At 36.9% G+C, this 22,493-nt stretch overlaps 3 protein-coding genes across 4 annotated transcripts; 1 reads left to right on the top strand and 2 right to left on the bottom strand.

Annotated features, from left to right (window-relative positions):
- The first annotated feature begins 6,935 nt into the window (after positions 1-6,935).
- Positions 6,936-8,206, top strand: LOC131432968 (zinc finger protein 626-like). 2 transcript variants are annotated; one of them, XM_058599629.1, is made up of 2 exons: positions 6,936-7,102; positions 7,157-8,206. In XM_058599629.1, exon 2 carries the CDS (start codon positions 7,186-7,188, stop codon positions 8,110-8,112), a length of 927 nt encoding a protein of 308 aa, XP_058455612.1. In that variant the 5' UTR covers positions 6,936-7,102; positions 7,157-7,185; the 3' UTR covers positions 8,113-8,206. The 2 variants fall into 2 exon arrangements, with proteins under 2 accessions (XP_058455612.1, XP_058455611.1); XM_058599628.1 differs by having other exon boundaries at positions 7,150-8,206.
- Positions 8,207-9,898: 1,692 nt separating this feature from the next.
- Positions 9,899-11,456, bottom strand: LOC131429601 (zinc finger protein 480-like). Its single transcript, XM_058593827.1, has 3 exons — positions 11,267-11,456; positions 10,887-11,206; positions 9,899-10,828 (listed from the first exon to the last, which is right to left on the bottom strand). The coding sequence occupies exons 1-3, from the start codon at positions 11,396-11,398 to the stop codon at positions 10,069-10,071; spliced, it is 1,212 nt and encodes a 403-aa protein (XP_058449810.1). The 5' UTR covers positions 11,399-11,456; the 3' UTR covers positions 9,899-10,068.
- Positions 11,457-17,817: 6,361 nt separating this feature from the next.
- On the bottom strand, positions 17,818-19,130 carry LOC131432330 (zinc finger protein OZF-like). The gene is made up of 2 exons (XM_058598538.1): positions 19,086-19,130; positions 17,818-19,008 (listed from the first exon to the last, which is right to left on the bottom strand). Exon 2 carries the CDS (start codon positions 18,996-18,998, stop codon positions 17,922-17,924), a length of 1,077 nt encoding a protein of 358 aa, XP_058454521.1. The 5' UTR covers positions 18,999-19,008; positions 19,086-19,130; the 3' UTR covers positions 17,818-17,921.
- Positions 19,131-22,493: the final 3,363 nt, after the last annotated feature.

Genomic DNA, 22,493 nt, shown 5'->3' with positions numbered 1-22,493 from the left:
ATCCTCCAACGCAAGACAAAATCGAACCCGTTTTGTTACAATATTTACTTGCTTCTGGTCTGCCGCCACTTAATTTCGGGTGATAACTACCAACACAATAAAAAATAGTCTAGATGAACAACGTTGAGTCAAATAAATGGTTACCTTCCAACATCGCGAAAAAGTTAAATATATTATCAACGTAATCCAATAATTTATTGTAACGATTCATTATCAAATATTTTGATGAAATCAGGCATCACTGCAAGCAGCTGATCGGTGTTGACAAACGAGGGGAAACCAACTAGTAAAAAAACTTTTACATAACACAAGGGGTGTACAAATAGTAAATAGTTCGCGCAGTACAATATAGGTGGAGCTAGTGCATAACGAAAAATTTTTTTTATAAGAATTTACTCATACTGTCATGTCTGTTAGTCTGTGTTTTGGTCTAGTGGAATGATGAGTACGGCTGATTTTATTATTGAAATAAAATAACAATTTATTACATGTCAACCATGTCATGGCTTGGTGTTATTGGCAATGCCTATGTTGATTCAATCCTTCTATACCTTTACATCTAAAAACGATTTTGTTCAATTCATCTTTGGTTTCATTTGTGTAATTTTACAACTAAGTTTACTGTTTATATTAACGGTATCAGTTCTATTTCTTATAAAACAGAGCAATTTTTTGCCGCTCGAATGAATCAGAGCACTTTTCTGCCGCGAATAAAGTTTGTGTGCGTTTTATAAGTGAAATTTTATCTGCTTCTTTTATTTCCTACACACTTAAAACATAATTTTTATTTCGGCGAAAAAAGATGCCGAAAACGAACGGCAAAGCGATATTTTACTGAAATTTCAGCTAAGATGGCTTTTCACAAAAGTTTCGGTTTATTATTTCCTAATTCTATGTAATTCGAAATGTTATACTGATGTTCGGTTTTGTAACTTACCGTGTTTACCAGCAATTGATCGTTTTGCCAAAATCATCAAATTAATGATATCAACTTACCGGAATCTTGGTAAACAGCTTTTTGATAACCGAAATGCGCTGATTCATTAATGTAGTCATTTTTCTTCAGTGCAAAACTGAACGATAAGAATAAGTGCTCATGAGCTCTAACATGAAATCAGTCTGAACTAAAAATACAATCCAAATGTAGTGATATGTTTCGTGATATTAATAACAAATTTGTTCAATGTTTGACGATTATTCGTGACCAGGGAACCCCCAGATAATCCTTACACACACGAGAGAAACGCTAATCTACTGCATGAAATTGTTTGGACTCCGGTATCCGATGTTCTAGTGCGCCATAACTTTCGTTGTAACCGGAATCTGATTTTCTGCGGAAAATTGAATTGTGTTCTCTACTGTAAATAACATGGAAGTGCATTCATGGTACGGTGTATGTGTTTAACAGTATTTTCTTCGTGTGATTCTTATTTTGTTTTTTCCGAGCCTTTTAGTTCAACAGTCAACATAATGTTGAAATCAATAAATCTACGATAACAAGTTTTAACTGAAATGTTTATTTTATATTTAAATTTTGTTTCAATTAATTGCTTAAAATCTCGGCATTAACTCACATCAAAGACATCATATTAACAAGATATCCTGCTCCCGCATTCCCCGAACAAATCATTGGCAACATCCTGTTTTGCGAGCATGGAGCCCTCAGGCAAGTTCGCATCTAATCTCGTACATAAAAGTAGGGAGAGAAATGTCAAATTCGTGCGCGCCAAAATAGCAGCACTGTGCATCCATACAATTGACATGATATGTTCAATGTGATGCCGTGCGATGGCGTTACTGAACTGAAGATTAATTTTGCTCTAAGCTAACAGGGTCTGTTCACATGCATGAACAGCGGCAATTTCGGTAATTTGTTTTCAAAAACGACAAAGATCTTCGTAATTTATAGTCTTCTTGAATCCAAAAATATCGGTAAATGCAAATAATCTGTCAAATAAGAATTACCGAGAATTTCAGTTGTTTCAATGTTTGTCGAGATAATTACCGAGTACTCGGCTGATCAAATCTCGGCAAAGTTTTGCCGAGATTCGAGAAAAACATGTGTGGAGAGTTTTTTACAATTCAAGCGTATGCGTTGATAATTAATAATATTTATTTGTGTTTTCAGGCACTGGAATTGTGGATCGTCAAACAACACCATATTGTCCACTCACAACAAAAATTATTTGTCTGTCTTCGAAAACAGAATTAATCATACAATTGCCAAGGGGTTTCGGTGATAGGGAAGACAGTGTACATAATCCGGTAGGAATAGAACCGTAAATCTGACAACATTCCTTACCGGGAACGATTGTTGTTTTGTTGTCAGACTCTTGGCTGGCGGTTACAACCAGTCGTCTGCCTGTCGCATACAAGTGAATCTTGATGAAATTGAGTGGATGTACTTTACTTAATTTTGAGTTATATCAAAAACATCATATTAACCAGTTCTCACATTTCCCGAACAAATCCTTTTTTGCGAGCATGGCACCCTCAGGCGAGTTCGCATCGAGCCTCGTGCATAGAAGTAGGGGAGAGAAATGTCAAATTCGTGCGCGCCAAAGTAGCAGCACTGCGCACCCATACATTTGACATAATATGTTGAATGTGATGCAATGCGATGGCGTTGCTGAACTGAAGATTGATTTCGCTCCAAGATAACAGGGTCTGGTTACAAGGGGCGCGACACTCAAAAACTTCACTTTAAAACCAAAAGGATGAATCGTCTTTTTCGGTTGTATATTTTATTGATCATCTTTTGCTGGTTTATTTTCGAGTTAGAAATATTACTACGGTGATTTATACGTTGTTGATAACAATATTTGTTTGTATAAATGAAGCTACTACTTAGTAGAAGAGTCACGACTGAGCTGAATATTCATAGTTTACTTACAGTACGATACAGTTTACTTGATCCAATTTGGAGAGAGAGCAACATCCCAACATGGATTTCGAGGCAATGCATTGTTCGGTGACTATAATTACACAACTCATCTGAAGAACTTACTCCAGATTACTAATGAACTATTGAATCGAACCGGTATCATGCACAGCATGAATTCCTGGATTGTACTATGTCAAGAATTTGTTCACACATTTTATGACGAAGATATCGCAGAAGTGATGCTTAGCAATATATACTTTCTGGATCACCAATATTTCGTTCCAGTCATGCCACATCAAATCAACTTCATATTCGGCACAGAGCTGAAGTGTGGATCTCCAGTACCAAACATAACATTCAGTACAATAAAATTTAAGTTGTGTCCAAACCGAGTCGAATATTTAAAAGTAATTCCCAAATCTTAAATAAATATTGTTCAATATGTCTAAACTTTTCGTAAAAAAAAAGTTATAACATTCATAAATTCAGGGTACTCTTCCTCAAATGCTATTGGGAACTTAAGATTATGATAGTTTCACTAATGAGAAACCAATATTAATTTACTCTCAGCATTATGTGTGTACATAGTTTGATTTGTTATCGAACTGTAACTACTGTATTTAAAAATTCATTTCAAGGATCTTAAAAGAGAATAAATGTATCGGATTTCCCAGATTTTCAAACATAATAAAATATCATAACCCAAGCTGGTTCATACTATTTCTCTAAAGGTCCTTGCTCATGATCACAGTTCCGGGTTTACGTTTTCTAGTTACTGTCAAACCAAATTTTTAATGAAATTTTGACTACCCAATTACGTACAAAGCTCTATGTTTTAAGCATTACTTCTTTTTCCTGATTTGTGGCGTAATGTTGACAACTCGTTAAATGTCATGAATGAAAAAATAGAAGAGATCACATGTGCTTCGACGTTCTCTTCAACGGTTAGATATACTTTTGAACGGTTAGATATATTTTTCAGGATAAATGGAATTTGGTTAGATTCTAACGACTTTTTGTTTTATTAGGAAAGTTAAGGTTCTGTCGTCCCCCTCGTCTGGTTATATCAAATGTGTTTGGCAGTTAAAATCTGTATTGCTTTGTATAAAAAATCTGTAATTATCCGAGGGGGACGACAGATCTGGTTTTTTCAAATAAAATACAAAAAGTCAATGGAAAGTGAAAAAAACTACATCTATCCAAACATCTAGATCGATCCGTTTAAAAGCGTTTCTAACCGTGTAAAAGAAAGTCAAAGAACATGTGATCTCTTAAAAAGTTTCTGTTACTGGTCTTGACATTCACTGAGTGTCAACATTGATTCGTCAGCAGATTGGTAAAATGAAATTAGGGTTAAACAACATTGAAAATTTGTTTTCTTGGTAGCTGGGAGCATGAAGATGGAATATAATAATTTTTGGTTCGAGTTGAATATAGAAACTGTGGAAAATGACGCAGATATTAAACGAGAATGGCCAACATTCCGATAGGATATGGCAGATAATCCGGAGCATACGCTCTCGGTGTGTGGGTTAGCTATGCACCAGAATATAACAAAACTGATTTTACAGGACGATAGTTCACAACTCTCCGAACTGTCTGCATCTGGCATCTTCATGTGACATTTGCAACTTTCAGGTTTCATGGCCTATTACGATACATCATATCTCCATGATTATGTTTTTAACCAGCAAAAATCCATGAAAAGACGATCGATCCATATTCAACCGTTACTATGTGTAGCAAAGAGAAGCAAAGTGTGCATAATCGTATGCAGCGTGAAAAAGTCTAATCGAAGCGAAGTGCAGTTTTTTAGTGTCGTCCCCCTCGTAATTATCTGTATTCACTAATAAATTGAAATTCTTACAACAAAATGTTCCTGAAAGATGTTATTCCAATAGATTGTGGTTGTAGGATGGTAGACTCAATCAGTCGTTGCCGCGCTCAGAAGAATATTTAACGACGAAATCTAATTTTTTTAAATTTTTTTTTCTCAACAATTGTTTAAAATTGTTGACTTCATAATTTGACTTGGAATTTCAACACCCAATATGCAACGTCAAGTCGGATTATACAACTCTCAGTTTGACAGTAAACTTTCATGGTGCCATTACTTTCTTGAATATCAGTTCAAATTTGTTTCAAATGATAATATAAATGGATTTAACAACAGATTTCCATAATTTGTTATTTGTCCGTTGATTGATAGACTTTTATCTCGTCACTGTAATCAAATACTTAAAGATAGCTCAGACAGAAAAGTTTTTTTTCTTACTTTTTGTGAGATCTGTATAAATCTGTATTTAATCGAGGAAATCTGTACTCTGTATAAAATCTGTATGAGCATGTAAAAATCTGTATAAATGGCATCTCTGCTGTATCGGAAGCTTTTGCTCAATTTTACGCCTTTAGGAAAAGTTAACGTCGAATTATTAATATCGATGCTATTCAGTGCTGTCAACTGTGTTTTTTCCAAAAATCTGTATTTGGCGAAAAAAACTATCTGTACAATATCTTTCTCGAAAAATCAAACATCAATTTAGTGCGTAAACTGATTTTGCGACCAAAAAAAAAAAAAAAAAAGGTCGCTCGACCTGGTTTACCCCTATGGAATCCAACACAAAAACTGAAAATCGGTATTTATCTGTACACTCAAGTAAATTGAGTAGTGAAAATCATAAGGCAAATCTTATGATACATCAACAATCACCAAAATCATAATTTCATAAGATAAATATAAAAAATATACCTCTGCAATATACATCTTATCCATCACTATTATAGTTTTCATACGAACAACTTATGAACATCACAATATATGAGAGAAGTTATGTTTATCATAGAAATTTCGCACAATTTTCCTAAAAATTTCGTATAAATTTCATTAGGCGTTTTATTGGAATTCTTATTTTCGAGATTTCATAAGGCGGTCTTATGATTCTCTTACGATATTCTTGTGGCTAAAAATCATACGACATTATTATGAAATTCCATATATTTTTTGCCTGAGTGTATGAAAATTGAAATATCGGTATTTTGAGAGAGCATATCTGTATTCCTGTATCGAGTCCAAAAATCGGTATAAATACCGAGAAATCGGTATAGTTGGCAGCGCTGATGCTATTGTCAGTTCAATTCAGAGATGCCATTTATACAGATTTATCTGTATTATACAGATTTTTAAATACTTATACAGATTTGATACAGAGTACAGATATTATACAGATTTTCTAAATTTTATACAGATTTATACAGATTTTACAAAAAGTAAGAAAGAAAAAATAAACTATTTCGCCTTAGCTATCTATTAGTTTCTATTTCTTCACGTTTCGTCTCCGGCTTGTCAGTGCTTAAAGCAGTTCAAATTTAACTGCCATCTCGCGCCTAGCAGATCAATCTATAAGCATACGTAAAGTTGGCACGATTTATGCAATCCTCAAATGATATTGTACAAGTGCCATATTATTTCTGACGTCTCAGGCGTAAACGAGTGACGGCTTAATACTGGCCGTCGCAAAATGTGAACATTTAGGGGTTTTGTTGGTTTGTGCAAATAGCAAATATTTAGTTTCTATTCTTTCGCGTCAGTGCTTAAGGCAGTTCACAGTTTCTGCACAAACCAACAAAAACTCCTAAATGTATCTATTAGTATTTGATTGCAGTGACGAGATAAAAATTTATCGATTAACGGACTACATGTATAATTTGAAACCAATTTGAACTGATATTAAAAGAAGTCATGGCATCATGAAACTTTGTCAGACTGAGAGTTGTATGACCTGAACTCATGAAGTCAACATTTTCAAACTATTAAATTTCGTCGATGAATTGTAAACGCGGGAATGACTTAAGAAGATATGTAGAATAAATCTGTTATTCTTTAATCATAATCTATTGAAATAACATCTTCTAGCATTATTTTATTGAAGAAAATTCATTTTATTAGTGAATACAGATAAATACAGATTTTTCCGCAAAGCAATACAGATTTTCTATGAAAATATCTGGCATCTCTGGTTCAATTATTTATTTATTTTTGCAATTAGTTTAGGGGTTCATCGAAGTTGATCAGTATACAGAATGGCCACAAATTCCGTGAATTCTGAATGTTGTCGTTGTTGCATGGCAGTGGAATTGGACATGATCCATACATTTAAAATCTCACAGGAATTTGGTGTTAGAATAAGTAATTTGATAGCAAACTTTGGAGGCATTTCGGTGAGTATAGTTACTTTTCAGAATAATGTTAACTTCAAGAATCTTAGGTTTCAGAAAATGACCACTATTCTAAATATATATGCATGAGGTGTATGAACGAGTTAACAATTGCAGTCAGATTTCGGCAACGCTGTCTTAAAACAGAGACCGCTCTAAAGAGTATGAACATTTGCACAGAAGACTCACCCGCAGAAACACGGCTTATGCATATCTCGAGTGTCCGGCATTTGGTGGAAATTCCTAAAGAACACATTACTGTGCCCGATTATGTGAATGCTATCAAAGTCGAACACGAAAGTGTAGAACATTCTGATATTGACCAAGATGAGAATAAAACCTCTAAATTCGAAAGTCGCCAAGATAAGCAAAACCTAGATCCAAGTAATAATCCATCGACGGCTCGTACAGAAAATACACAGTATAAGTGTGAAATATGTGGTGATGGATTCAGTAAACAATATGATTTGACGTATCATATGCGTATTCATGCTGCGGATCGACCTTTTCGGTGTGAGATTTGCGGGAATCGATATATTCGCAAAAGTGAACTCACGCACCATCAACGCAGTCATTCGAGCGATCGGCCGCGGAAGTGTGAAATCTGTGGCAAAGAATTCTACAAAACAGGAAACCTAACGCAGCACATGCGCAGCCACACTGGCGAGAGGCAGTTCAAGTGCGACATCTGCGGTAGAGATTTCTTTCGGAAAACCCATTTAACAGAGCACCGGCGGCTTCATACCGGCGAACGGCCTCACAAATGCGAAATTTGCGGACAGGAATTTTCCCGAAGCACGGACTACACACACCACATGCGCGTTCACTCTGGGGAACGGCCATACAAATGTGACCATTGTGGGGCCGAGTTTTACCGAAGTAGTAGCCTGGTGTGCCACCAGAGAATACACAAAAAACCAAAAGATGCAACTGTCCGAGGTCGTAGGCGAAAGAATGCTAAGAATGTAGACACCATTCCTAATGGAAGCTTTACCGTGGATGAAACTGTGTAATGTCGGAGATATCCCCGATGTTTTTTTTATCATACCATATAGATTTACAAAGAAAATGTGGAATATCTTGAATAGAAAGAAACTCGTTGATCTATTGTTTGATTTATTGTTTATCTTTGAAAACAAATTTGAGGATGCGCGCGAAATCATAAATATAAGGGAGAATCAGGCTAATGATCCATTCTCGCATGAGTCACGTCATTGTAAATGTCTTGTGTTGTTCGTCTGTTGAACTTCATACTGGACGAAACGGAATCGAACAGCACTCTCATAATCGTTCAGATGGTTGGAATGGTTTGCTACAACTTTTTCTTTGCAAATTTAATAAGAGTACGGTGTGTGTTTTCTACAAATGAGAAGAAAAATTGTTTTTCTATCCGAGGTACAAGTATTCTACAGGTATGTAGTTTTTTTATAGCAAAATATATAGATAAACTACCAAAATCCTCCTGTAAAATGAATAACTTCAATCTCTTGCCTAAGTTTTAAAATGGTTCAACAATGAACGACTGACTGACGAACTAACTAGCTAATGTTGAACTAATCGAGCTGTCAAAAATTGCTCGCTGTTCAACGGTCTGTTCCAAAAACAGAACGTAAGGGCATGCAGCCACTCAAGGCCCAAATACTTAGTAAACCCCTCTCCATTTGATCGATCCACCTTACTCGCAGTGCTCCTATTTTTCTTTCACTTTTATTTTCACTCGTAGCCCTCTAATTGGAACTGTCTGCACGACGGATGGTTCTTCTAGTAGCTGTTGCAATTCGTGATTCATACGACATCTTCATCTCTGAATTTCTCTGCTAGTATCATTGTCGGCCGTGTCCACTCACCAATGAGCCGAAATACACGAACTCGTCAACCACCTCGATATCGCCACCGTCAATCATTATTCGAGGTGGGAGGCGTAGTATTTCTTCTCAAGAGTCTCTTCCTCTCATGTATTCTGTTTTCGATGCATTTATAGCCAGTCCGATACTCCTACCTTCTGCTTTCAGTCCGCTGTATGTTTCCTTCATCTTCTCAAGATTACGTGTTACAACATCATCTGCGAAACCAAAAAGCTCTACGGACTTTCGGAAGATCGTACCACTTTTGTCGACCCTCGCCCAACGAATCACACCTTCCAAAGCAATATTGAACAAACAAGCTCATCAACTTGCCGTAGCACTTAACACTATTCATCGTTGCTTTGACCAATCTCGTCAGTTTATTCGAAAACCCGCATTTGTGCATAAACTGCAACAGCTGTTCTCGAAGAATTGTGTCGAATGCTGGATTGAAATCAATGAAAAGGTGATGAATGAGTAAGTTGTTTTCACGAAACTTCTGGAGTACTTGTCTTATCGCGAATATGTGATCAGTAGTGGCACGGGTCCCAGTAAATCCCGCTTGGTAAGACCCTACGAATTTCTTAGCGATTGATGATAGACGACGGCAAAGGATTTGGGAGAGTACCTTCTATGCGGAGTTCAGCAAAGTGATTGTGCGGTATTTGCAACAGTCAAGCTTATCACCTTTTTGTAGATGGGACATACCACTTCTTCCGTCTATTTGCTGCGATAGAATCTTCTCCTCATAAATCTTAGAAATCATCCAGAGCAGCGCTCTAGCCAGTGTTTTCGGCTTCCCCGACATATCAGGTGCAGGGAATTTCTTGTCGGCAGAGCGTGCACCCAGATTGATTCCTGTGTCGTTCTCTGCACCTTGTGTTTCGCCGTTCAAATGCTCGAAGTAATAATACAGTAATAATAATACATAAGAAAAGTGTAAGATTTATTCAGTTATATTTTCAAGATCAATACTTGAGTAAATGTTTTTATTTTCAACGATGTTACGTTCTATCAACTACCGATATGAATTAACGTATCCTGTTGCCTCATGTGTCTTTTGATGCAACATCAATTTTCAATTGACTGTAGCTGAAAAACGGTTCGCCACAAATGTCACATTTATTAGGCGGATCGGTTACTATGGCTACGGCTATGATGTATGAGATTGCATTTCCTGGGAAACTTTTTACCGCATGTGTCGCATTCGTGTTGCTGCTGATTGCTATGAGTAATCATGTGCCTCGTCAAATTACTACTCTGGATGAATCCTTTGCCACAGTGTGAACATTTGTGCGGTCGCTCGCCGGTATGAATTGGTATGTGTCGCATCAGATGGCAACTTGCAGCGAATTCCTTACCGCAGATATCACATTTATGCGCACGATCGCCAATGTGGATTCGCATATGTTGTCTCAGGTTGCCGCGAACCAACTTTCGACCGCAGATATCGCACTGGTATGGTCGATCGCCCGTATGAGTTCGCATATGATACACCAGCAGACTCTTCTTGTAGAAGCCTTTACTACAGATATCACATGTATGCGGTAAATTGTCGGAATGAGTGTGCATGTGTTGCGCAAGTGTATTGCTACACATGAAAAGCTTGCCACAAATGTGACACTTGAAATTTCGTTCACCAAGATGACCACGTTTGTGTTTCGCCAGGTGACTGCTTTCGATGTATCGCTTACCACATTCATCGCATTCGTGTGGTCGTTCGCCTGTGTGAATACGAGCGTGTTTTTTGAAATCTCCTGATTTACTAAACTGTTTGCCACAAATTTCACACACTTGGGTTTGCTTGACAGAGGATCGCCGCTTTTTAGGCTTAGAATGTGTAGTTGTCTTGTGCTCGACCTTGTGAGACAAAAGCGATTCTTTACTGCAATTATTGGAGGGTTAGTAGAAATTGTTGTTCCCGTTATATCACGACTACCAACCTTTTCAATAGCTTGTAGCGTGTTTCACAAGTCAATTGTTTAGATTGTTGGTTTTGTTGATCAATACTCGATGTATCCAAGGATTTCACGTCCAGCGGATTCAATAAGTTTTGATTCGAAACGAGATCATTCTGTTTCTGTGTAATGGAACTTGATCCATCGTAGTTTTGGTTTGTAAATTCTGATTTAACAACATTGCTAAGACTGTTCTTTAGGAAATGCTCCGAGTCCAAACAACGCTTTCGAAATCGTTCGGCATTAATTAACTCTTTCAGACATTTTTGGCATATGGTTTTTGAGAAGGGATCAGCCTCCGTGATCTGAGCATAGGGAGATTGTTAATTGATAATTACAAAGTTTGGTAGGATAGTATTACTTACCCGAACACTTCCACAATTAGCAATCAAATCACAAATTTGGCTTCCGAATTCATCCAATGCGACGAATACGTCGAACATTTCACTGCCTTGCACCAGACAACATCGACAATTTTTCGACAGAGGCATAGGCATATTGAATATCTATTGCCAATCCTTGTTCAGCATAAAATTCGGATGTTGAACTTCTGGAATCATAACATTTAACATATAAATAACTAGTTTTACACGGCAATGTATAACTATTTAATTTAGAGTTTTTATTTACCTAATTTCGGGGTTCCGTTCAATCAGTGAGGTTTTCCATTTCACCTGTTTTTCAAGAAAGGGCGAAACTAACATTGACAGCATATGGAGAAAAACATCGAATAATTTCTCGAATTAGGTTTCAAATTCTATTTAGATTAATTCTTGATAATTCGATTGAATAAAAATCCTGATCTGATCCTGGCCATACAACGCTAAAAATCGGTTAAAAATTAAATAAGCGAAAAAAACTAGCACCATATATATTTCGGCCTATTATGCTTCGGCTTTCCGAATATTTGGTTTTATGTGGTAGGTAAGAACATCGTCGGCCTTATATATTTCGGCCGACGACACGACCTGCCACTCGTCTATCAAAACTGTATCGTACCCCTCAGTAACTGGAAATGTCAAATCGGAAACGCTAGTGTATTTTTTTAAACTGGCAGCACAAGTTGATATATTTATTGATTTTGAATAACAGTCACCATAACCTTGGTTACTGCATATCGAAGGCAAGATGAATGTAAACAAAATAAATTTCAGATCGGTTATTATATTACGGAACATTTTAATGGATTTACCTGACTCGAGCGGAATGTAAAATTTGAGAAGTATGAGTTATGTCTTTTATAAAGCCAAGTTTAAAATTCAGGTCTTGACTTGAAACCGTTGTGTGAGAAGGAAAACATGGAAATGCTCGACAACGAGCTGAGCGAGGCTAGTGCTCTGCGATACCTGCATAACGTACGGTAAAATGATTTCTTTGTGGAATTCCACTAGTAATCCTCGAATAGTGGCCAACAAGGTGAAATGCTGTTTCCACTGCTGCGCAATCAACCGACACAAAACAATTTTGACACCGGCATATGACACCGAATCCTACTGCCCAGAAAAGCTAGCAGTTGAAGTGTACGGATGAATCGCTGGAAGCAGATCATTGTCCTCGTTCGTTGGTTTCATCCATAGTTTCGATTAAATTCCGAAAATCGAGTTCATTTAAATGCAATTCTGCTTAATTTGGACAAAGTTTAACACTAATAGAACTATTCCACCGCTTTCAAAACATGTTTATTTGTTTTGGGGTTCCTTGGTAACTAGTCCATAGCAACTTAAACAGTGTTGCTCGAGAAGATTATTTTTATCATTTACAAGGGGTCGCTAGATTTGTGGTAACTGGCGGTGAATCATTAGCGAACAGTTTTAATGCTGATTTTTCTTCGGAGTGCCTGGTCGACGACACGACCTGCCACTCGCTTTTAAAACTGTATCGTAAATTTAACTACCCCTCAGTAACTCGTAATGTCAAAATGAGAGCTTAGTAAATATGTTTGGAACTGGCAACCCAGGTTGATAAACTGTTGATTCTAGAATAACAATATCCTTGGTTACGTTTGTTGTTCAATTGAAAAAATTGAATAGAACAAAACAAATCAATAAGTAATATATTTCACCATGGTTCTATTGTACGTCGCAAAGGAGGAAGACCAAATTGCAATTATAAATGTATTATGGGTTTAATTTAAATGGTTAGGTTATATTCCATCTAACGATTTTTGTAAAAACGGCTGCGAAATCGTTTGCTTATGCGTCTATGCTTAGAAATCCAAGTTGGTGGACAGACGTCAAGATAGAAAAAGGATCAAAAGGAGAGGAAATATAATGCTGTTTTTTTGTTTTTAGCGCTGCACCGGTGTAGTGTAGCTGTGACTATGTTCGCTCCAATGTGTGTGTAATCAAAGCATCTTTTTCTTCCCTACACCCGAAATTGATACTATCGAATATGGTTACCAATTCGACAAAATATCAATAAAAACTCATACTGGGGAAATATGACGAAAAATTGAAACGATGAAGACGATTTAGGTTAACTTCACCAAGATTCTTAGTGAAGAAGTATTTTTGATATGACAGAATTAAAAGTTTTGCGAGTCATACTTAAGATAATCCACCCGTATTCAAACACTGGGTACTTGTACAAACAGAACATCCATGAACGAGATGTAAAGTAAAATACCTTTGTAACAACTATTTTTAGTTTTTCATTGAAAAATAAATGAATAGGCATTTTACTGCGGTCGGTCGTGTCATAGTAGAATCGATATTTATTCTATGGACATATAGCAATTTGAGTGAGTAACCGGCCGTATTCTTGGGCTGTTTTATACACGCTCTCTTCATTTCTTATCAGGAAACAATTCAATGGTAACTTCGTCAAATTTTTGAATATATTGATAGTGAAGTTCGCAGTCGAAGTTTATGTTGAGCTCCACAGCGGAATCTGGTATATACACAGCTAGATTTCGTATATTTTCTGGAGATTCATATTTGAAAGCTTACAAAATTGAAAAGCTTGTAGGCTCTTCCAAAACACCACCATCTGGTCAAACTGAAATTATAAATCTGTTATGAGAAATATTTTAAATAATCTTCAAAACTTCCCAGAAGCCATCTTGCGATATTCGAATTCAGACAAACTTTCTCAATTTATTTGTTTATTTTTATTTCTAGGGTACCTTGGTAACTATGTTGTAGCAACCAGAACAGTGTTGCTTAAGAATTTCATTTTTATCATTAACAAGGGGTCGCTATATTTGCGGTAACTGGCGGTAAATCGCTCACGAACACATTTTATTCCGATTTTCCTTCGGAGTGCCTGGTCGTGTCGTCGTTTCGGCCTTATGTATTTCCGCTTTCGAATTTGGGATTTTTTTAGATTCCCGAATAATGTGGTTGACCTCGTCCATGCAGGTCACTGTAGTAAGGAAGGGACGACACGATCAGGCACTCCGAAGAAAAATCGGAATAAAAAGTGTTCGTGAGCGATTTACCGCCAGTTACCACAAACATAGCGACCCCTTGAAAATGATAAAAATAATCTTTTTGTGCAACACTGTTTAAGTTGCTATGAACTAGTTACCAAGGAGCTCCATAGTAAATAAACAAACCAGAATTTCTAATAAAAGCAAAACGATTTTCCCTAATGATTTCAAACTTCTGTAGGTACGAGTATAAATATATTAGTGAATGATTTTATTTGTTAAATTAACTTGACCTGATTCTTATGACGGATCATTACAGGACACCAAATATGACACTTGAGCCACGCGTCCGGATAATAAGTATCAGGACATAATGCAAATTTCTGATGTTTTAAGCTCATTCCCACATTATCGAAATGACGGAATGCGTAATGAATTCTTACTCGACTGCTTGATTTTTCAGTGCTCGATCGGTTCAGTGCTAGAATTTTCGCCTGAGTTGGTTGCTCGATCAACCTGATTGACAGTGACATTATAAATGTCATTGAATATTCGCTCATTTTATGAATGTGTTAGTAAAATTTAGGCGACTTAAGCCATTTCATTATACTCCAGCTAGAGGAATGGATGATGCTGACTAAGGTAGGCTGTTTTGTTAATTTCCAGCGAATTTCAACAGTTTATGTTGAATTCTAAGAAGAACTGGTTATTTACTAGTTCTGTATATCCGAAAAACATGAAGATTTCAATGTGTATAATCAGTTATGTAATGTTTTCATTTAAAAATAAACTGAAAATCAGCACGAAAACTTGCAAAATCGGGAAAGAAGAAGAAGAAGACAAATTGACAATTCAGTCCGCATCTTCTTACTCAATTCCGACTGATTTCCGAATCAACCGGTTGTAGGCGAAATTCATTCGGAATCGGTTGTTGCACTGGAGTTGGAATTGATTCGGAATTCATTATGATTTCCACATGAAATTCCGAATGAAAATTTCTCGCCGATTCGGAATTGATTCGGAATCCATTCGGATCTGATAATGTGGGTTATATCTTCGAGATCTCGTGAACCAAACACTCAAAAATCTTGTACCCGGTAAAACATGTCGGGAGGAGATATGGCTCTTTGAGGACTGCAATGGATCGAGAATGTGATCAAGAATTGGCTGCCTATGCGAATGCGGTTCGAGCAATAGCTTTGATTGCAAATTAGACGGACTTTATATTCTCTTAAGGTGCTTGGCGATATTGGTCATCTAAAGATATATAGATTTAGAAATGATTTGATCTATGGTTTCCAGAAGATTTAAGAGTTTTGCGACACTGTAGGTAGTTTGAAAGTAGCCTTTTCGATTGTATTAAACATTTTTGTTTATTCTGAACTACAGAATTATCCTCCACCAAAACCAGGTCCAACTGTTGATTATGTAGGGTAACGGATGTATTTTGACCACTCCAATATGTTTTGGTCCGGCGTACACATTTCTAGATGTAATCAAAATTAAGTTCATCGTGTGTCCGAGTTTTGAAGATTGTTCCATACATTAACATATTAGGTATGAACATGTGAATTTTGACTACAATCAAAAATATAAGCGCCAGGCCAAAATATATTAGAGTGGCCAAAATATCTCCGTTACCCTATTTTTTAGGAGAGAAAAGCACAGTTTACAAAGTTTTGTATCCGTATCGCGAAAAATCAAGATTAAATAACTATAATGAAAATAATAAGAAAAATAGACCCCATGGATTTTTTCGTAACATGATAGAAAACTACTAATTCGTAGTTCGATGTTTTCACTTGAAGATACCCCAAAGATGCGAACACAATTCAGTATCCGTAATTCAGTCAGGGCGCAATTATAATAAGTCGATAAATATTTTCGTCTTGTAAAATTTTTCATATTCGAACGCCTCTTTATCTTCGATTGCAAAATTCGGTATGGTGTCGGTAGATCTGATAAATTAAGCTCAATTCCTCTAGCGAAGATAAATCCTACGAATACTTTCTAATAAGTGAGTAGTCAACTCTGATTTGTTCCTTATATGAATTTAAACCCATATAAAACTTCTTCAGCGAATATAACAGTGTGGCTTCGAAAACCTGTGCAAAGAAACCGTACGATCCCCAAATGAATAGTTTTTCTCTAAATGCGGTAGAGCTGCCCCGTAGCGAAACAACTTTGGCTGATAAAAAAAATTAGATTTGAATTCCTCTTTCAACTGTTGTGCAAATATTAAGGTAAATAAATGTAACTAGGGTAACGGTAGATGTTATTTCCAATCTTTCCAATACAACAGTTTTTCAGGCTTAGTTGCCAGTTTCCAACATTTTTCAAACGATTTCATTTTGACATTACGAGTTACTACTCCCAGAAGGAACATTATTCCAGAATACTGTTTCGCAGAAAAGCATTCTCCAGGATATAAAAAGTCAAAACTTTTTTTCCCCCTATAAATTTATTGCCCAGGAACTGGGTGTCCTCGTTTGGCATAATACCATCTGGCATAACGCCACTCGGTATAATAGTTATTTGGTATAATAATCGTTTAGCATAATGATCATTTGGTCATAATTTGGCATAATAGATCAACATGCTGCTTAATAAAATTTGTTCTAATTTACTGTGATTTTGAAAGGTCTAATGCGGCTACGCCTCATCGTTTTTAATGACCTGCTGTCCGACCTATCTGCCGCTCATTCGGACTTAACTGAGGGATAGCCCCTAGCTTTGGGTAATTCGGGCAAACGCCCGCAGCTAGACAGAGGTGATTTCTGCGGGGGCGCTGCTTATTTAAATTCTTACAAACAATTATCGCTCTAGTTTAGTAATCCTCCGTTTGTCTCACATTGAAACTATGTTCTGTAGATACTTCCATCTAAACAGTTTCAAGACAAATTTTGAGCTTGTCTTCTTCTGATAGCCTACGTCATACCTAACTATCACAGTGAATACCCAGGCATTTCAATTATTTCAACTGAAAATATCTAAAACGACCAAGACTTCTGAACCAAAAAAAATAAGATTTGGTCATTCGAAAGATCCGAGACCTACTCAGACTATATAAATCGTATTGCTCCCGGACAGATTAACCCGGAAAAGTAAAAAAAAAACAATATTTATTATTGTTTTGAAAGAGCCACAAATATTTTCTTGTCGTCTCAAATCTTTTACTTTTTCTAATAAAATTATCATATGGAGCTGTCCCTTACCGTAGTCTTACATCCAAAAAGGCGCATGAAGCTCGCGAGCCGCAGATTTCGGACATCTGTATAAAGTCATACAAACACTAAACAAAGCATTAATAGCGCTTTAAGAAGAGATATGTTCTAGATCAATCAAATTACGCCAATTATCCTGGTGAAGAAATTCTATTTCGACGAATCGCCACATCCGAAATAGACAAGGGACGTGGACGATTTGGGGTCACCACCATCCAAACGACTTCTCTTATCACTTATCGCAATCCAAAAACTTATCACATGGTAAACTTTGAAAAGGCACGTTCTTTCGTTTGTGTACTTCCGTTTGCCGAAACACAGAAAAAGTCGAAAAAGAACTTTCACTTTATTTTAACTCGAATACTAATACTCTAATACTACTGCTCAAACAGCACTTGTCTTTATTTTTGTTGCAACTACATCTTATTACTCAGTATCAGTAACGGGAGCCGACCATACCACCGATGTTGCTGGCATTGGCAGTACCTTTATTCGGCGATCATGTGTGCGTCGATGTACCCGCAGATGGCTGCCTTGGGCAAATGTTTTGCCACAAACCTCACAGGTATGCGGTCGTTCGCCAGTATGACAACGCATGTGCAATGTCAGCTCGTGGAACGTGTAAAAATCCTTGTCACAAATGTCGCACCGATGCTGACGGTCGTCGGTATGTCTGATCCGGTGACACGTCATCTGACGTAAAGTTTGGAATTCTTTGTCACACAAATCACATCGATATGGCTTTTCGCCAGTATGAGTACGTTTGTGTCTAGCCAAATAGTTGGTTGCAGAGAAGTTTTTGCCACAAATGTCACATCTAAACGGTTTTTCGCCGGTGTGGCTTCGACGATGCTTCGCAAGATCATTAAATCGACCATATTCCTTACCGCATATGTCACATTTATGCGGCCTTTCTCCGGTATGGCACCGACTGTGTTGAACCAGATGATTCTTCAGTATGAAGTCCTTATCACACACGTCACATTTATATGGCCGTTCTCCGGTGTGTGTTCGTACGTGTGCAATCAGATGACATTTTTGAGTAAATGCGTTTCCACATGTACTACATACATGAGGACGTTCACCAGTATGACATCGCAGGTGTACTGTTAGCTCGTGTCTGGTAAAAAATTTTCTATCACACGTCTCACACTGATGTCGTTTCTCATTGGTATGTTTCAGTTTGTGGAATCCCAAAGTGTTAGCTTTTTGAAATCTTCTGCCACAAACGTTACACTCGTACGGCTTCTCTATGTCCGGTTGATCATCTGGTTCTGCAAACGGGTTACGAATATCGAATTCCTCGTTTCCCGGCAAAGCACCTAATAATGCAATATCGGTAGGTGGTTCCTCGCTGATGGATGCGTCATTTTCGATGTATGGTTTCACATCTTGTGGATCCAAATCGTAAGAAAATGTTACTTCCTTTTCTTCTTGCTTTATCTCGATGGGAACATCTTTATTTTCGATGAAGCTTACATTGGGCTCGCTGCTTTCTTCCATTTTATAACATCTGCAACATATGAAGACAAAACTAATTATCTTGTATTTGAATTTTATCGGAAAATTTCTCTTTTTCTACAATCATACCGCAGAAGAAAAAAAAACTTCTGAGCGTATAAACACTGTTTACCGTTTTGACAACTTCAGTTCAAAATTAAGATCGCACACTGTTATTTAGTTTTAGTAGTACAATGAAAACCTTACACTAAACCTTGACTTTTATCCCGCTTGTACGCGCCCGGCCGATTTCCTCCCCAGACGACAAGCTATTGTAATATGAGCATGTAACATTAAATCTTTCACACATCTCAGACCATGTAAAATATTCAAAAGTAAATCTTTCCCACACTTCAGACCACACGCACTTGACAAATTCCCATAGAACACGTACTCGACAAATTTCCACTCGACACCAAGCCATGAAACCCAGAAACCCACTTGAAATATAAACTTCACCTACATAAGGCGATTAAATTGTCAGCACTTATTTCAGCCCAGCGAAAAACTCCGCATGCATACGATAAATACAAACAAGGAAACTTAAGTATCAAATATCACTCAAAAACAAAGCAGTTATGTCATTTCCCCGCTTCTCCACCTCTACACCTCTCTCAGACAGTGCCATATGGCATGACCTAGAATAACAGTAACCCAGGAAAGCACACTGACTCGAACCGACACTCACGAGAGTTAAACCTGACTACTCTCAACCTCCCCTCTTCTGTATCACACTCACACACTTGCCTTGAAACATTACTCACTCTCTCGTACTCAAATACAATATAATGACCGAGACATGTCATTGGTTAAATCAGACTTACGCTGCGCGTTCTAACTCCTCCCCCCGGATTTTTAGCAATCCATACTGTAAAACCCAACTAGCTAAGTTAGGAGAGCATAGACTATAAATAAGCGTATTTTAAAATAAAGAGACAGATTCGTGTTAAACTTAAACCGTTGTATGCATTTAATAGTAAACTATGTCTGCCAGAAAATTTCGCCGGAATTTAGCATGAATCCCGTCAAGAGTCCATCAACAATACAACAACGCCGAGAAGCTATTAACGGTTCTACTTCTGCTGGATCCTTGCATTCAGGCAAAATAAGTCCATACACTCAGGAAAAATGATTAGTGAAAGTCATAAGTATAATCTTATGATGCGTTAAAAATCACCATTTCTAAAGAATAATATGAAAAATATACCTCTATTATAATGTTTATGACTCTGCAATATACATATCATCTATCAATATTATAGTTTTCATACGAACAACTCATGAATTCCACAGTATATGAGAGAAATTATGTTTGTCATAGAAATTTCGCACAATGTTTCTAAGAATTTGGTATGAATTTCATAAGGCTTTTTATTGGAAATCCAATATTTGTGGCTTCATAAGGCTGTCTTATGTTTCGCATACAATATTCTTGTGGCTAAAAACCTTTCAATATCATTATTTTATTTTTTTTATTAAGTTTATTAAGGACCTTTTAACTATTGTCTTTCGGGTCCAATATCATTATGAAATTCCATATATTTTTTGCCTGAGCGTACAAGACTGGCAGAACCGTTTTTAATCGGTTCTACATTTCGATAGTCCCACGACAAAAGGGCCTAACTGCAAACGAGAGCCTCTCTTTGTTTACTTTCTCTTTTGATTATTACGGAGCCATTATTGTAAATTCTTTAAAGTTTCCAATATAAATCGAAAGATTGTAGTTTTACCTTGAAAGTTTTGCGAAGAGTAAAGCGTCAAATATCAAATCAGTTCGGTAAATCGTGAAAGAAAAAGTAAACAGAGAGAAACTGTCATTTGCAGTTAGGCCCTTTTCTCGTGGGACGGTCGATTTAGGCGCCTTTTTTCATTTTTTCCATAATAAGTACATATGAAGGGCAATAAGTTTGCCTTTCAAATATACTAATTATAAAAAATGTTTTTGCAATAACATTGCTTTCTCACTGCCAAACATACCTCGCCTTATGATTCGGTATTTTTTTGTATATACATTCAGGATTGACGATTATTAAATAAAGTTGAACAAACAAAAAGAAGGAATAATGAAATTCACGCACGTACGGCGAGAGATTGACGCGATTTTGTCTGAGCAATTTTGACAGAAGTCGGAATGTAGCCAAGCTTCTGCTGGTTGCCAGAACTGCTTACAAACGGGTTACGTCACATCAGACACGCGTTCAACAGAAGGGCGAAACTAAAAAAAAAACAAGCCTGGTTCTACTTAACATCTACACAGCAAAAAGAAAAAGTACAGGTGTGTAATGTCAGAGACATAACTGGATGTCGTGAATACGAATAAAACTGACACTCTTTCTTTATACTTCCGAATATCAACTAGTTGATCGATTGTGTGAATTGTGCAAGCTTTCCCTTTTTTCACTACTAGAATGTGAAACGATGCACCCTAACTACAGTATAGATTAGTTATATCAAACATTCTGACACACAAATATTACAAAATAACCAGTATAGTTCTTTATGATAAAATATTGGAGGTTTTGGAAAGAACCTTTTATGAAGGCGTGCATGAAGGGCCAAATTGTATAATTTTCTAAGATAATAAACACTGATTGGATATAAACGATTTTGAACACTGTTGCGAATTTAGAACTGTAAAAATTGCAAAAAAAAAAACTGATCATATTATCTTAGATTTGCACTGCACTGCTAATTTTAATTTTCGATTTACAAAGAAGCAATCTTTATAGTTCTTTAGGTAACATTTAGAGCCATTAGAAAGGCTGATTTTGCATAATGTTCCACATTGTTGTCCATTTCCCGTTGTATTTTTCTCCAATGCAAACGACCACCAACAGGATGATGTAATCGATCTTCTTCGAAGGGAAACTGGCACTGCGACCTGAGCGTTTGAGGCTTTATACCACGCAAATGGTCTGCTTTCATTGACGACTGCTCCACCTGACGGCTGAAGTCCAAATGAGAGTACGACCTGATCGTTTGAGGTTTGATACCACGCAGAAGGTGCACTCTCCGAAGCTACTGGTATCACGACGTCTGCTTCCATCCAACACACAAGAAGAAATGATCGATTTTCGACCACGGTTCCCCTTTTATATGCATTCAGATGAAGATATGTGCCTGACTACCTCAAAATCGTCGTCCTTGCGCGAAAAAGCCAAGCAAAAGTAAAGAGTTTTCCGCGTTGTTTTCAAAGTTTGAGAAAACTTAATTTTTGAGTTGTTTGTGGTCATCTTACACTGTTCAAAATATTATCCTAAATTCCTGATCATATTTTTGATGAATTGGTGAAAGAATTATGTTGCTATCGTTAATACAAATCGAGATATTCACGATTAAGTTCTGCCCATTCTTCCATATGGCTAATTTTGAAAAGGCACCCCATAGTAAAGTAAGTCGTATTCACGACAAAAAGAATCGTATCAATCTCGGTGTGATTATTGATGAGAACAAACTTTAGACCTGCTGAACATCAACTGCAATAATTTTCTGTTTTCA

This window comes from Malaya genurostris, chromosome 2, assembly GCF_030247185.1.
Source record: "Malaya genurostris strain Urasoe2022 chromosome 2, Malgen_1.1, whole genome shotgun sequence".
Classification (NCBI taxonomy): domain Eukaryota; kingdom Metazoa; phylum Arthropoda; class Insecta; order Diptera; family Culicidae; genus Malaya; species Malaya genurostris.
This window is presented reverse-complemented; position numbering and strand designations above follow the sequence as displayed.

Coding starts and splice junctions, on each gene's coding strand:
- LOC131432330 (XM_058598538.1), bottom strand. CDS start 18,998: ATGGAAGAAAGCAGCGAGCCCAATGTAAGCTTCATCGAAAATAAAGAT.
- LOC131429601 (XM_058593827.1), bottom strand. CDS start 11,398: ATGCCTATGCCTCTGTCGAAAAATTGTCGATGTTGTCTGGTGCAAGGC. Junction 11,207..11,266: donor CTAATTGTGGAAGTGTTCGG/GTAAGTAATACT, acceptor CCCTATGCTCAG/ATCACGGAGGCTGATCCCTT. Junction 10,829..10,886: donor CGCTACAAGCTATTGAAAAG/GTTGGTAGTCGT, acceptor CAATAATTGCAG/TAAAGAATCGCTTTTGTCTC.
- LOC131432968 (XM_058599628.1), top strand. CDS start 6,965: ATGGCCACAAATTCCGTGAATTCTGAATGTTGTCGTTGTTGCATGGCA. Junction 7,103..7,149: donor CAAACTTTGGAGGCATTTCG/GTGAGTATAGTT, acceptor CAAGAATCTTAG/GTTTCAGAAAATGACCACTA.